Below are 16427 nucleotides of genomic sequence, written 5' to 3'. Positions count from 1 at the left end.
GCATTATTGTACAATGAAAGAATAGCAACTCTCTAATTTACTATGGTGGAGCTGTTAGTGCCTAGAGTTACTGAGATACTGAAAATTCAGTGTATGAGGTCAAATCCTGATTTAACCAGTTACTGGTAGTGTAAATGATAAATGTTACTGATGAAGAAAAGAAGCAAATGGCGTACTGAGTATATCTGACAAGGATGATAGCCCTAGTTCATGTATCATTGTGTGTGTGTGTGTGTGTGTGTGTGTGTGTGTGTGTTTGAGACAGGATATCCCTGTAGCCCCAGCTGGTGGCCTGGAACTCACTACGTATAACAGGCTGGCCTTGAACTCACAAAGATCTTGCCTCTGCTTCCCGAGTGCTGGGATAAAAGGCATGTGCCAACTTACCCAGCTCATGTATCATTCTTTATGCACACTCTGATTCTGACATAGGGCTTTAAATTTACTGTTGCTCCCTCCAACTTAATTCTCAAACATAAGCATCATTTCCAATTAGAGAAAGTACCTGTTAGTGACAGTAAAAGTACCAGAATAGCACAAGTTTGCTTTTGTTTTTAAAGCTTTATGGGAAATGGCTTCAGCTTTTCCAAGTTAAAACATGGAATTTGTACAGCACTTGGGCACACCAAAGTGGAAAAAGAAAACTTCATAATGTTAGTGAAATATTTAGGTCACGTGGATGATGACCCAGCTCCCCTAGGAAATCCAGGTGTTACATGTTCACTAACCACAAATGAAAACCAAAATAGGACCTTAAAACAACAGAGCTGTGTTACAATAGTAGTCATTCAGCTGTGTGCATTCTACTGCTCTAAAAATGACAATGGAGCTGGAGCAAAGCAAAAGCATACAGGCATACCCATTACGGAATGTGGTCAAAATGCATAATTTGTAAAAGCAAATTGCAAATTATGGTTCTGATTGTCACGTATGCTGCTTGCTTGTCTAGGATTTGCTTTGTTGTAATGGTGCTAGACTATCAGGTCCTTGGGGCAAAGGAAACACTAACAAGTTTCTTTGCCTAAGAAAAGCCTTGTTTATGGTAGACCATCACCTAATTTTAGGGTAAGCTCTTGAGAATATGGATTTGGTCTTTCCAAAGTCAGGACTGGTTTCAAGGTGAATCCCATGGTCGATGTCAATACACAGCTCTCAAGAACCACACTTCTGTATACCAAAGGCATCTGGTACCTTTCTATGGCATGTGTTACCCAAAGCTCCCTGAAATACTTTTTCTTTCTTTCATCCTAGCACTAATCCTTTGCTTGTGAAAAGTCCCACTCCTACCTCAGGATGAAGAGGGCCTTGTTCTCTGTACAGGTGACCCCAAGGAGACCATGGATTCAGCACTCTGTTTGCAAAACATGCAAGGAGCTCTTTGCAAATTCCTACTGGAATCAGAGTCAGCAAAGCATTTGAAAATAACTGCTGGGCACATCATATGTCAACAGAGCCCCAAGAGTCTTTGCTGTGTCCCACACCTGGTCTGAAGGCAAAGTCAGAACTGGCCAGTAGCTCCCTCCAGAGGCAGCCCTGAAATTTCACATACAATGTCCAGTCACCCACAGTTTGGTCCATAAAGCATGAGTGTGAGAGGAAAATAAAAACTATTCAGCTCCATAGATCGAAAGTGTCCAGAAGAAAGTGTCCCAGAATGGTCAGTACTGTCTTTCTGCTTTCTGCATTTGGCCACATTCTGTTGTCCAGCACTTGGGGAAGGAGCCCACCTTCCCTTCAGGAGCTCTTGTCATCGAGTTTGATGGTGACAGTTTTCACTTCTGTGTACTCAGCCAGGGCATATTCACCTCTGCAATGATAGAAAAGGGGCAGTTCTTACTGCTGGAGTCAGTTCACAGTTCTGGGGAAATTGTTCTAATGCCTGAATCCTCTGTGGGATAGGTTCACAGTTGGGGTTTATGCGTAAGTAAAAAATGTGACGCCTGGATAGATGAAGCACCCATAGTGGGCACTATGATGTCATTTGTAAGCTTTAGCAACTGGAAAAGCAAGTTTAAATACTAAGCTCTTGTGTGTGATGCTTTGAAGTAGTTACAAGAACTAAGGCTCTGCTTTGGGGGAGTGCAGATATTAAAAGAACAGAGCAAACACAAGGCCGTGCTCTGCATCAGGGAGGAGGCAGCAGAGACGCCTGGATGGGTTAATGAGGGGACTCTGGGGGCAGAAACTGCACAGGGTGTGTAAGCTTTAGATGGCAATTTAGAGCTGCTTAAAGAGACAGAATAGGCTATTCCAAGGCTGGGGAGGTATCCAGGGACCACAGAGATAACTGGCCCTGGAGGGCACAGCTGGAGACCAGCTGTAAGAGGAGCTGAGCAAGACAGAAGGGGTAAGAACAGATGCTGGCACAGGCTGGATACAGGGAGGTTGCAGCCTTTGGGTTAGCATCCTTGGGGTATTTTCTCTCCTTAAATCTTACAGGGGTCAGAGATCTTTCCTAAGCATCATGGAGCATCTTTAGAACAGCTCTTCTTCCCAGAATCCAGAGGCAGTTTTGGATAGATTGCAATTCCTTGATAGCATCTCTCTGCTGTTACAGAAAGATCAATGAATCCTGGTTCTTGCAAGGTAGGGGTAGAGATGGCCCCTGAAGGCTCTGGACTAAGATCTGAGCCATGATCCCATCAGACCCCAAATCCTGCAAATGTGATGCCCAGACCAGCACCATCAGCCTTAATTCTGAATACACAAGAAGTGCAGACTCTGGGACCTCACCCAGACCTACTGTGGCAGGTAAAATAAAGGTCCTCTATGAGTGTCCTCATCCCATTCCCCTGCACCAGTGCAAATGTCAGTTTACACGGACAATGGAGAATTAATGCCGGGGTTGGAATTCTCGGAACTAATCAACTATTATTTAAAATAGAGACTTTCCTGAATCATCTGGGTGGCCTGAGATTCCTTGAGAGTAGAAAAAGTGGGGGCTGGAGAGATGGCTCAGCGGTTAAGAACACTGACTGTTCTTGCAGAAGACCTGGGTTCGAATCCCAGCACCCACATGGCAGCTAACAACTGTCCGTAACTCCAGTTCCAGGGGATCTGACAGCCTCTTCTGTCCTCTGTGGGCATTGCACAACATGGGTGCACTTACCTACATGCAGGCAATACACACATACACATAAAATAATAATAAATAAAATATTTTTTAGAAAAGAGTGGAAGAAGGGGACTGGAGAGATGGCTCAGAGGTTAAGAGCACTGACTGCTCTAGCAGAGGACCTGGGCTCAAATTCCAGGACTCACATGTCAGTTAACAACCATCAGTGACCACAGTTTCAGGGGATCCGATGCCTTCTTCTGGTCTCTGTGGGCATTGCATGACATGAGTGCACTCGTGCATTCAAGCAATAGTCATACACATAACATAAAAAACAAACAAAATTGCCAGGTGTGGTGGTGCACACCTTTAATCCCAGCACTCAGGAGGGAGGCAGAGGCAGGTGGATCCTCTGTGAGTTGGAGGCCAGCCTGGTCTACAGAGTGAGTTCCAGGCAGCTGGAGCTACAGGGAGACCCTGTCTCAAAAAGACCAAAAACAAAACAAAATTTAAAAAATTAAAGAAGAGTAGAACAGAGGAATACAAAACAAAACAAGACGTGAAGGGATGCCGCTGGTCTGGCTGGCACGGTGGAGGAAGAGGCCGCTAGCCAAGAATGAGAGCAGCCTTTGAGGACTGGGAAAGGCCAGGAAACTCACTCCCCACATTCTCCAAAGATGGTGTAGCAGGGCTGACACCTTGATCTTAGCCCAGAGGAAGCTGTGTCAGGTTGCTTTCCTACAGGGCACACATTGCATCATCTAAGACACTGATTTTACAGTACTTTTAGAAAAATCAGTATTTTCACAGAATCAGCAGGTTCCTAGGCAGAACCAAGAAAAATGTGTTCAATAAGTTCCTTGGGTGATTCTGATGCCTGGACAGGTGGGAGACCGCCTAGAACGTAAGAATTCTATAGGAGGGCCAAGTTCACTTACTTCTCTAAGACTACTTCAGCTATATCACAGGAATACAACCACACTCCATTATATCAGCTAGAAGGAATTCACATAGGTTACCCACTCTGTGCTAGATAAAAAGTGGTGGGAAGTAATATCACTATTTTATTAATAAAACATGAGATTTTTAAGTAGTTTCCTAGAATACACACTTGCAGAAGGCACAATAATGAGCATGAACGATTTTGTTGTTTCTTCTGGACAGAAGACAAAATACAAAAGCCACAATCCAAGCACTAAGTCCAACTTCTGTGGAGCAGATTCCCCACTCAAAAAAAAATCACCACAGACAAATGCCAAACTACAACAAAAATAACAATTACTCTTGTGTGAGAATGTCTGCTGTTTTCTTCAATGTATACAGTATTCTTACAAACCAGCAGGTAAAACACAACCAAATGGAGAAATTCCACAAGGGACATAGTCATGCAAACCCAAACAAAGATGAGACCACTTTCATGTGACCGATTATTGAATCCTAAGAATTTATTTTGTAAACAATCTTCCACAAGTGCATAAATATTTATGGGCATGAAAGTATATGACATAGTTTGTGATAATAAAACTCCTTAGAGTTATTTATTTTTATTTTGTACATATGAGTGTTGTATCTACATGTATGTGCAGTACACTCATGTCATGCAATACTCACAGAGATCAGAAGAGGGCATCATATCCATGAAACTGAAGTTACAGAGGGTTGTTAGCCATCATGTGGGTGCTGGGAACCAAACCCAAGTCCTCAGCAAAAGCAATCAGTGCTCATAACTGCTGAGCCATCTCTCCAGCTCCATAGTAAAACTCCTTTGAAATAATACTAAAGTCCATTCTGGTAGGGTATATCAGTAAAAGAATGGGAGTTATCCAAAACCCACCCTTAAGTAACTGACTGTGACTGAGGATGATCAGATATATAGAGATTAGAAATGCATGTGCAAACATCTCAATGTCAATTGCATTAAAAGTGAATTTTTCTGTATGAAACGGTGTATTTTAATAATGAAATGGAGCTCTTTTTTAAAGGTTGAAACCTCATTTAATTTTACGTCTTGTAGGGTTTATGCTGAGTACAATACTGTATAACTGTATTAACTCAACTGTAAACCTAAAAATTTACAGCCAATTTTGAGAGAGATGCACCTTAGATCTGGAAATTGTTGAATATGTCAATGCTGTTGTAATGGAATGCTTCTTCTAAATATGTGGTTATTAAATTAAAAAAGTAGCTTGCTCCCATTTCATTTGAAAACAGAAAAGAATGTGTGATTTTGTACACATAATATGAGTAGAAAACACATCACAAACTTAAAAATGAGTGAATAATGCTGTATTTCAAAAATTCAAAGTTGTTAATGATTTGTTGACTTAGTAATGAAAAGTGATAAACTCTATTAAACGTGCTGTTGAATAAGCCCAGCAGGACTGACATTCTTGTAAGAACAAGCACACATTCTATTTCCTCATTTGTTGTTCTAGTTCACGTTCTTGCTGTCTTCATTCAAGGTGGTGTGGTGTCTCCTAATCAGCTTCTCACCCATTCTCTTTAACCTCAGCAACCAAGGTTGTGCATGAGCCCAGACTTTCTCCCAGTAAGTCTCCCTGAACTATCACTGGGGACCAGGACTGATAAACCCGCTGTTCACTGACACTCAGAACCTCACATCATGCTTGGAGCAACAGAGATGCGTAACAAATATTTGCCACGCGAACCAATGAGTGAATGAATGAAATGAATCAGCAGTGGTTCATTCCCCTAACAAATGGAACTGAGGGTCAGGGGAGGAAGGCCTTGACCTTCCACATCTCTGTTGTTGGAGGTTTCTGTGTCTTTTGGTTATCATTAGTGTCTTATTTTTATTGTAAAGTACAGACCTAAGAAGCAAAGCACCCAGAAAAAAGAAACATTTCAGGCTCCATCCCAAGACTAGCCCAGAAACCATCCTAGAGAGGCCTATGGGTGGATGGCCCAACCCCAGTGATCAGTTTGGGGAAAACCATGGAATCCACCCCACGGTGCTCCAGTGAGGAAAAGAGGAACTTCTTGCAGCATGAAGACATTAATTAGAAACAACTGAAAATGGGGATTATTTTTCAAGGCAGTTTCCAGGCTTCTTATGAATGATTTTTAAATATTACATCAAAAGCCTTCGGAATATATGTACCAAAGATACAAAAACAAAAACCCAACCCAGACATTCAAGAAAGTCCCCAAGGAACTAACTGTCAGGATGAAACATGATGGTGCTCTGCGACACTCACTTCATCAGGCCAGAAGCTGATGGCCCTGCCAGGGGGATATGAGGGAGCCAGGTGAAGAAAACCACACAGTGATTCCTCAATGGAGCTAGGGTAAGCCAGGGGTGGGTGGACCCACATGCCTTTCTGTCACCCCTATGTCTTTCCAATGACAATCACTTTGGTGACTAGAGTTTGGCTCCTTCCTGGCCTCTGGAGGAAAGGCTATTCCTTTGTCCTCACAACCTGCCTGACTGATGACAGAAGACCAGAGGAGACAAATGACCACATGCACTCTGGTGGCTTCGTTTGAGGTAGTTTACAAAAGATGAGTCCTAGGACAGGGCTGTAGCTTAGTGGTAGAGTATTTGCCTCACATGCTTGATTCTCTAAGTTCAATCCAGTTCTGTAAAACAAACAAACAAAAAAACCCTAAACAAACAAAAAACCAAACTCTGCCAGCAAGTCCGGTGTCATTATTCACTCTCAGCTCTTTCCGGACACTGGCCTTCTGGGCTCTTTCATCTCCTGAAAACTGCTGTCTCCTCTCACAAACTCTCTCCAGGAGGATATGAATATGCCTGGGCTCTCATAGAACCTTCTAGAGTCTCTGTTCAGCAAATGCCAGCTGTCAATAGTGCTGCTGCTATTGGAGAGTCCTGGAGAGAACCTGGACACAGACAGGCCACCAGAGTGAGGGCCAGGCTCCTGCCAAGGTTCTCCGTAGACAAGGATTAACTGAAGTTCCTGCAGAGGAACCAGCCATGGAACAAGGAAAAGTCCAATGGATGTTCTGTGTGCTCTGCTCCTATGTGTAGATGTTTCATGGGCATCTGTCATGAATCAGGGATGATCCGAAAGAGCTCAGGTGGAGCAAGGGACCCCCAATTCCATGAAGACTAGTCAAGAGCAACTGCTCCAGGGTAGAAGCCAGCCTCTTTCCATCATAACATCTGTAAGCATCTGTAAGCAGAGCTGTACCAAATCCCCACAAAGGCCCAGGCCAAGAAGTGCCTTGAGTCTGTTCCCACTAGAAGATGTGCAAATATGAAGGTAATGTATTTGTATATAAATGACACAAACTGTTTAAATGAAAGGAAGAACATGAACCCTCAGAAATGTCCAGGAAAAGCCCTGGGGTGTTGTCACAGATGGTTCCTCAGGAACACTGAGCATACCAAGATGTTTGTCCATGATGGCTAATAAAACCCAGAACGGCAGCAAGCGGGAATGGGGAGAGATGCCAGAATACAGCTAGAGACCCCAGCATCTCCACCCAGTGATACTGCATCCAGCTTGGGGCCTGAGCCAGATATGCAGGGCAGCCTATCCATGAATCTCAGCAGGCCAGGCAGGAAGGAGATGCAAAGGAACTTGCCCAGGCTCAGACGGTACTGATGGGGCCATGAAGGAGTCACTTGCCCCTTGGAGAAGTATCTAGAAGGCACCAGAGTCACCCACAGTATATCCTCAGAACTTGTGCTAGGCTCTGACAGCAAGGCTGGGCAGAATCAGAACCTGACTTGAGTCAGTATCATGCCTGTCCAAAGTGGAGATGAATGTAACAGGACCCTACAATTGCCACATCCTCATCCTCCTAGCCTAGGTCAAAGATCTGAAGAATGCCCCCAGTGTGATGGTGCTGGATAGGGTAGAAGAGCTAAGGCTGTAGGTTGGTTGAAGGCCTAGAGGATGAGGGTGTCAAAGCAGAGACAGGGAGGAAAGGAGGTATCCAGAACAGCCTGCAGGAAGGGACCACCAGCTTTCATGGCAGGGCAGAGGGTGTTAGGGGGGTGTCCCTGAGCAAGTCTATCCATGTACCCTGTGAATCTTGTGCATCTTAGCCCATCAGTGGGCTTAGAGTAATGGAAACACTTACAGTTCTCTGCCATTTCCAGACATTTTGAAGCCACCAAATGGAGCCTGTGTGTAGACTGCATTGTAGCAGTTGATCCTAGAGAAAGAATGAAAGAGGTTCACATTACCTGGAGAGCACACACTGTGTCTGGAGGCACTGGAGGCAGAAAGCTGCCTGGTGCATGGCCTTTGGGCAAAGTTTTACTAATTCAAGCACAGCCACAGCGTGTTCTTCATTCCTGCCCTTTCAGTCACCGTGCCAGAAACTAAACTTTGACTAGAGCTAGGGGATGAATTAGTGGTGAAATGACACTGGCCTGACTTCAGAGTTCTGTTTCCTGGACTATGTGACTCCAAACTTCTTACTCCACCTCTCTGAGCCTCATTTCATTCCTCTTGAAGATGGACATAAGAGTACACAATGCACAGTTATCAGTGAGCGGGGACGGGTGTTCATACCTTGCAGACAAATATGTGTTGACTTTAGAATCAACCCAGAAGCAAAATCAGAGAGGTGGTGTGACACAGTTTATCAAAGGTGCTCACTTATGCGTAGGGGCCCTTGGTACCCACAGGTTCAGCAACCTCAGATTCAACTAACCTCAGATTCAAAGTTTTGTGGGGTAAATATAACATCTGTACTGAGCTTGTACAGACTTACTTTTCCCCTTGCCAGTACTCCCTAAATGATACTGTACAACAAATATTCACATTGTATTAGGTGTTACAAGTCATCTAGATGATTTTGAAGTGTACCGGGAAGGGAATGGGTAGTAAAGCACTTGGCAAGCACACTTGAGGCCCTGGGCCAGATCCCTAGCACAGTGCTAAGCAAACAAACTAACAAATAAGCAGGGGGTTGCATCTAAATTACAAGCACATACTACATTATATACAAGGATCTGGATGGAATTAATCCTCAGCAAATAAAACACTAAGGGCAAAAAGGACTAGTTGTGTGACCCTGGACAGGTCACTCTACCTCTCTATACTTTGATCTCCTCTCCTAAAAAATTGAGGGGTTTAAAGCCATAAGGATACCCATTTCAGAGGGTGATCAACAAAGCACTTAAACAGTGGGCACGTCGCTTACAAACCCCATTAATGGAAGAAAAGTGAGGCACACATGTATACACACACACACACACACACACACACACACACACATGTTCAACTCACCAAACTGTTCCCGACTCCAGCGCAGAAGCCAGCTTCAGGGCTTTGTCGAGATTTTTGGTGAACACAGCAGCTGTGAGACCGTAGTCAGTGCTATTTGCTCTTTTGATCACTTCTTCAAGACTTTTAAACTTTAATATTGTCTGCACTGGCCCAAAAATCTATGGTCAATTGTAAGGACATCAGTGAGAGGGGTGGTGGACACAACTATGCACTCTAAGCAGGCACTTTGCTTCTATACCTTTCCACATTCCCAGAGCTCCAGCCCCTCTGACAGTAATGATGGGAAAAGAACTCCAGAGACCTTTTCAGTTGTGTGATGGTTGAAATCTGAATGGGAGGATTCATATGTATCAGAAATGAAAGATAACCCAAAGTAAATACTGTGTTTATAATCTCTGTGCTATCAGGGTTTCTAAGACCCCCTCCACCTGAAAGTCTCGAGGAAACATCAAGGTGAAAAGAAGGAAAACCTTTGGATGACTTTATGAAAAGTTTTCTAGAAGGGCAGTCATAGGCAAATGAACCTGGCCCTTTTAGTCCCGTTCTATGTCCCTCAGTTAAAATTTGTCTAAAAATGTTTCCCCAGTGAGTCTCAGGGGAGGAAATGGGATAATGGTGACACAGTCAAAGATCACAGGAAAGAAAGGAAGGGAGGAGCTAGAGTATTGCCCATTTAAAGGGGATTTTGAAGGGAGCTTGTGATTGCTGAGCAGGGTTCCATGCTCAGACAGTGCTCTGTCTCTGGAAATGCCCTCCCAGGTTCCTCAGGACACCTCATCAAGAGGAGCTTAAATAGCTGCGCTTCGTACCACCAGAGAGGTCAGAAACCTATCAAAATCTCAAGGAAAAAGTCCAATAGATGCCCACAGGGAAGCTCTGACAATGTGTGTTCCTTCACAAGCTCCAGAAGGCCACCCTTGAGCATCTAGCCAGGCTCTCTCCTAATCCTATGCAGGAATAGCTACCATCTACCCAATGGTGTGACGTGGAGGCAAAGGGAAATTCATGCCTTTTATAGGGTCTCCTTAATCTCCATCATTCTCAAGGATACCCATGACAGAAAACTTGAATGAGAAGTATAGCTGGAACATATTCCTTGAGTGGGCCCTTATTATCTGAGAACAGTCTGAGGGGTGTGAAGCAGTCATGGGTCCTGAATCCATAGCTCCATTCTTGGTAATGCCCACAGGGGTAAGAGATGTCCACCCCGTATTACACATGTAACTGAGGGATATTTTAGGAGTGAGATTGCTGTGGTCCAGAGACCATACACAAGGATGGAAACTGAGCTCAAATAAACCAGAGCTGCTGCAGGTACTGGGGTTCACCAGAGGCACCAGAGTCCCAAAGGAGAGGAGAAGGCCACCCAGAAAAGGAACTGCTCTCCTTGCAAAGGCTTCTGGGATCCCTGGTTCCTCTCAGAAAGACCCCTGGGGCCCTAGCTTTGGCTGTAGCAACACCTACCTCCTCTTTGGCAATTCGCATGTTATCTGTAACATCTGAGAAGACAGTGGGTTTGATGAAGAGCCCTCTGTCTTCCATGGCTGAGCCCCCACATTCCAGTTTAGCTCCTTCCTTCTTCCCACTCTCGATCAGCTCAAGGATTTTATCAAACTGCTTTTGGTCAATCTGCCAAAACACAGAGAGAAGTACAGTGGCTTCCTTCCAGTATTTTCTATGGTCCTTAACTCTAGTGGTGTTCCTCCTCCCCTGTGTGTCCTTGTCAAGTTGTACTACAGATAACAGAGTGCTTTGTGGGCAGTAATTCCTCCCATGCACGAACCTGGGCTCTTTGGAGCAGGGGAGCCAAAGGGAGGCAGGCTGCTCTCACCTCTAGCTTCAGGACCTGTTCACATGCCTGATTTCCCTCCCCATGCTATGAAGCAAGTCTAGGGGAAAGACAAGGTCTGAAGTGTCACCTTCTGTGCTCCCTCAAGTCTTGAAGTTCTGCTAGCATTACTGGATTTAGCAAGTAAAAACACAGGATGTTCAGTTAAATGGGAATCTCAGAAAAACAACACATTTTTTAAGTATAAATATATTCCAAATAGCATTTGGAATATACTTATGCTAAAGTTCCTTCAGTTTGAAATTCAAATCTAATGGTGTCATATTTATTTGATAACACTTCACCCTGCTTACTGGAAAATGTAGATCAGGGGATTATTTATTGGGTTTTTTTTTTTTTATCAGATTACAGAGAAGTGAGCAAGAGCTGAGTACCTGACTGAGCACCCTTAGAAACAGTGGCGTGAGCCTCAAGGCAGGCTACAGGAGTTGCTCCTTGCCTGGAGGGGACCCACTTTGATAGAAAGGCTCTACCTTGTGCTCTCTTGTCCAGGGGTCTCCTTGACTAGAGTGTGACCTGTACTACATGTAACAGCCTAACACCCAGCTGAGGGACATAGCATCCAATTAGCAGTCAAAAGGGCCCCTTCGGGAGACAGCTCAACAGGGAAGGTTTTTCTGACCCTCTCCACAGCCTTCTTTCTGAAGTTCAAATCTGCTGTTCCCTATCATGATCCTGTTGAAAGTGCCCTTCCTCCTGAGCTGGGAGAGACAGAGTTTAAGTAAGTATACTATTACTGAGACTTTTATGTATGAGAACCTGTTCCATTCCAATAGTGTTCAGTTTGAAACATCAAGACTGAGGAGATAGCATCAGATCCTCAACACCCAAGTAAAGAATTAAGTGTGGCACTTCGGCCTGTAATCCCGGCATTGGGGAGGCGGAGACAGGAAGATCTCTGGGGTTTTCTGGTCAGCTAGCCTAGACAATTCAGTGAGCTCAGGTTCAGTGAAAGATCTTGTCCCCAAAATAAGGAGGAGAGTGATAAAGAAAGAACCTGACCTCCAGCCTACAGACAAACATATACAGATGTGCATATGCACACCAACACTTACAGGTGCACCACAAGCATACACAGAGAAGAAGAAAGAGGGGACTGGAGAAATGGTTCAGTGGTTAAGAGCGCTTGTTGCTCTTGCAGAGGACCAGGGTTCAGTTCTCAGCACCCACATTGGGTGGCTCATAACCTTCTGTAACTCCAGCTCCAGGGGATCCAGCACCCTCTTTTAGCTTCCTTGGGCATCTGCATGAACAAACATGGGCACTCTCTCTCTCTCTCTCTCTCTCTCTCTCTCTCTCTCTCTCTCATAGTCACATAAATAAAAAAATCAATTAAAGTTAAAAAAAAGAAAAGCAAGTAAGCCCATCAATGCATTTGTGTGACTGCCCTGAGGTGAAGGCTGACCTTCTTATAAGGGGAGGACATAATCCATACATGTCATTTAACTGACCAATTCATGAAATATGGCTCCAGTTTTGTGATCCATGCCTCACACCTTGTAACATGCAAGTTCTAATCATAACAAATGAAATCATAAAGTCTCAAAACTCTTTTGTGGGGCGTGCCCTCGCAGACCTCGAATGTTGATGGCCTTGCTGTGTTTTGAATTCAGAAGCCTAAACACAAAAGATTGACAAGCCCTTATTACAGAAAGTAAATCTCTCTTCTGTGTGTATAAAGAAGTCTTAGAGGTGATTTTTAAAAAGAGGGGCTAATGCAAAAGTGTGCCTAGCCAATGTATATTTAGTAGGAAAAAAAACCTGAATAGCTTTAGACTACGATAAAATGTTCTGTTTACTCTTCAACAGATGCATGTTCACTAAACTTAAATGAGACTCCAGCCTATTTCTACTCAGATGGGCAAGACTACATGATCTTTTGGTAATGGTGTATGAACGAACAAGCTTGGGCAGTACTGGTGGGGACGGAAGTTGCTTTATCCTTTGTGAAATGTAATTGGAGATGCTTATAGAAATTACAAGTACTTTCCCACTAACAGTTCTATGTTGGGGAATCTGTTCTACGGATTTCCTCATGCGTATGTGAACTCATGCTCTGTACATTATATGTGACTCTTATATCCAGGTATTCACCAGAAGATGTTATTTAAATTCTAGCGGAGTTTGGGAATATAGCTCTGTGGAGGAGTACTTGTTTAGCATGCATAAGGCCCTGGGTTTGATTCCCAGCATTGCAAAAAATGAAAATCCAGAAATTGTGGTGGTGCTATATAGTAGGATTCTACTTGCATGAGTTAAAAAAAAAGAAAGCAGGTGTCCATGTTAGATGTAGAAAGTTCTTTGAGTTTCTTCTTAAAGAACAATAAAAAGGGAAGAAAGTGGTGCAGCCATCATAATATCTTTTGCATAAAAATAAATGAGGAAATTTGAATGCATAATCAGTTTTTCTCGCATACCCATAAAGAAATTCCAGAAGGATGTACCAGGAACAAAGACCATGGAAGACCTATGGTGGGGAAAATTCCAGAAGGATGCACCAGGAATGAAGACCATGGAAGACCCATGGTGGGAGCAGTAAGAACAGGCGTGGGAGGTGGAGTGGGACAGAAACTCCTTCACCATAGTCCTCAGCACATGGTAGGGTTTAGACCCATGTGCTGGCACATCCATTCAAAGTGATGAAAAAGAAACCTGCAATAGATTTATCACTAGGCCCTCTATTCTTTTCCCTGGGTGAACCACATCTTGGCTTAAAAGTTCAGATGGGGCCAGTGAACTAGCTTAGCAAGTAAGGGTGCTTGCTGTCAAGCCTGACACCCTGAATTCAATTCCTGGGATCCACATGGTGGAAAGAGAAAACCGTCTCCAGCAGGTTGTCCTCTGGTCTCCATATGTGTGCTATTGCATGTGCACCCCCTCATATGCAAATACCCCCCACAAATTAAATAAATAAAATTTAAAATTTTTTAATGTAAAATAATAGTCTGTATCTTACTAAGCCCCTGTCTCCTCCCTGAGGGCCAACATGCCTCACTGGAGGGACTTCATCAAACCACAGGTCTTGGCTGCCTGGGAACCATGCTCTATTGGAAGACCCCATCTGTCCTGCAGGCAGCATGATCCCAGTAAGGTCCCTACACATCTGAACTCACCCCCCATCCCACTATGAGTCTTTACAAACACATTGTTTAAATCTAATAAGCATTCATGAAATTTCAGCTGGTGCCTTATGGTACAGGAAGAAGGAACTGCCAGGAAGTGAGATGACAGGGCAGGGCATACCACCAGAAACAGGGAAAGATGGTCCCCATAGGACCAACCATGGCTGTGCTCAGCTGCCTCCAGATCCTGCACAGACCAGGTGGCCTGTACAATGTTTATGTGCCTTATTTCTCAGCTGCCAAGTAAACCTGAAGGATGATGGAGTGTTCCAGCAAGCGGTCTCCAGCCCTGTACCCTGATCTAGGTTAGCTAGCTCTTTTACAGGCATGAGACAGACAGGAGTATTTAGACAGCTGGAAGTCCTTGCAGAGTAAAATCATATTACCATAGATGAAAAAGCACTTTCAGAGGGAGCGAAAAAACCAACAGCATTCTAGAATAGTACGTTGAGGTTAGACAGCCTAAGAGTTTCAAAAGGGCTCTGTGCAGTAGAGAAAGGCCAGGGTGGAATCAATACCCATTCCCCAGGATCTGTGTTCTGGGAAAAGCCTGTGTATTTGGCTTCAAAGGCCACACTGGAGACTTGCAAAGAGATAGGAAAAAATGACTGGAGAAGAAGCTGTCCTTAGTATATTTCCCACTAATTCCAGTTCAACTCTAAAGTTTATAGTGGATTTGATGATGGCTTGTGGCCATGTTTGTGCTGAGATCTGAAATCCACAGAGACTGCTGACTACCTATGTTTGGGGCTGAGGCTGGGGCTGTGTAACGTTGACTCTTTGTTGGCCACATGCTCTTGGGTTAGGGTTGGCAGATGCCAGGGTCAGAAAAGCTCCCCTCAGCCCTCTTCCCCAGCCAGTGTTCACACAGGATAGTTAGACAAGGCTGACCAAGATGGCCTGAAACCACATCTAGACATGTGTGCCCCCTGGATCAGAGGGTTTCCAATTATCACTTCTCCCTTAAAGCAAGACAGACTTCTGCCCTATATAGAATACTTCGTGGTGATGTGAAATTCTCACATTGTTTATCTATCATTCCCATTTCCCAGCGGAGGAAACAGAGGGCTGAGCTCACACTCATAGCTTCCCATGTAAACATGTGGTGCCAATGCAGTGCTAAGCACAGAGTTTCTAGGATAGAACCCACTGTGTAAGTCAAAGACACGACTGGAAACTTGAGAGCTGAGCAGGAGTCTGGTAAAAAGCAGAGGGTTGCCACTGAGCTCTGCTGCAATAATGCAGGGATGGCCAGACTGTGTTCTTAAATATTCCTCCATCTGCTTCATTTATATTAGTGTGAAAGCCTTTACAAAGATTATTAAACCTCATGGTTATGGCCATTTATATCCCATCCTTGACTTCCCAAACCAGGTCTCCAGAGACCCATTCCTACTGCCTAGGATACAGCCCAGTCCCCAGAGCCTCTCCATCCTCTTGTTTCTGAGGGTTCTTTGGTGCTATAACTAACACATGTGGCCTTGAGGGCCCCTGAGCCACATCCAGTCATTGCCCTGGCTGTGCCCCTCTTCTGCAGATAAAACTCTCCACCTGACCTTTCCCCAGGCCCTGAAGGTTGACATATCAAGAAAGCTGTAAGGTGTGGGCAAACAGCCAGGACCTGCTGGTTCCTCTGGGTTCCCTTGCCCCTGTGTGTCCAGCCCCATTTCCTTATAGAAAGAATCAGTTTCTAAATAAAGCCTTGAGTGGCATCACAAACCAGCCTTCCTTCCTTAGGGGGATCCCTGTCTGTGGCCACACTTCTCCTAGCTCAGGCTGCCGAGGAGTATCATACAGATAGACTTGTCAGGTTACCTGGGGCCCCTGCTCTGTTTTGGCATCAAAGGGGTCTCCAACGGGCCTCTTCTTGGCATACTCCACACTCCGCCTCACAAACTCCCCGTAGACCTGCTCTTCCACAAACACCCTGGAGGCGGCTGTGCAGCACTGGCCTTGGTTGAAGAACACTCCCTGGTGAGCACACTCCACGGCTAAGTCCACTGGAGGGGAGAGGGTGGGGAATCAAGAGGAAGCGATTAAGTTGTTACAGCAGGCCCAGCTGCAACTCTAATTGCCCACACAAGAAAACAGGCCCCAGGATAGCTGGGTTTCAGAAATTATTATTTTTTTTCTCAGCACTTCTCCAAAGAAGAGCATGAGGGAAAGGATTT

General features: G+C 44.6%; 1 protein-coding gene across 2 annotated transcripts in view; it reads right to left on the bottom strand.

The window, feature by feature from the left end:
• Positions 1–551: 551 nt before the first annotated feature.
• Aldh1a3 (aldehyde dehydrogenase 1 family member A3) overlaps positions 552–16427 on the bottom strand; it is a 37409-nt gene continuing 21533 nt past the window's right edge. The window contains exons 9-13 of one of the 2 annotated variants that reach the window (XM_008849538.3): positions 16072–16256; positions 10750–10914; positions 9286–9443; positions 8129–8203; positions 552–1807 (exon numbers count right to left, since the gene is read on the bottom strand). In XM_008849538.3, the coding sequence (XP_008847760.1) occupies positions 1735–1807; positions 8129–8203; positions 9286–9443; positions 10750–10914; positions 16072–16256 (656 nt within the window). In that variant the 3' untranslated portion in view covers positions 552–1734. Of the gene's footprint in view, positions 1808–5077; positions 6656–8128; positions 8204–9285; positions 9444–10749; positions 10915–16071; positions 16257–16427 lie in introns of those variants that run through there. The other variant, XM_029554309.1, reaches the window with a different exon arrangement.

The sequence above is a fragment of the Nannospalax galili genome, unplaced genomic scaffold (assembly GCF_000622305.1).
Source record: "Nannospalax galili isolate Female #2095 unplaced genomic scaffold, S.galili_v1.0 scaffold124, whole genome shotgun sequence".
Taxonomy (NCBI): Eukaryota; Metazoa; Chordata; class Mammalia; order Rodentia; family Spalacidae; genus Nannospalax; species Nannospalax galili.
Note: the sequence above shows the minus strand (reverse complement) of the source record. Positions and strands in the feature narration are given on the sequence as shown.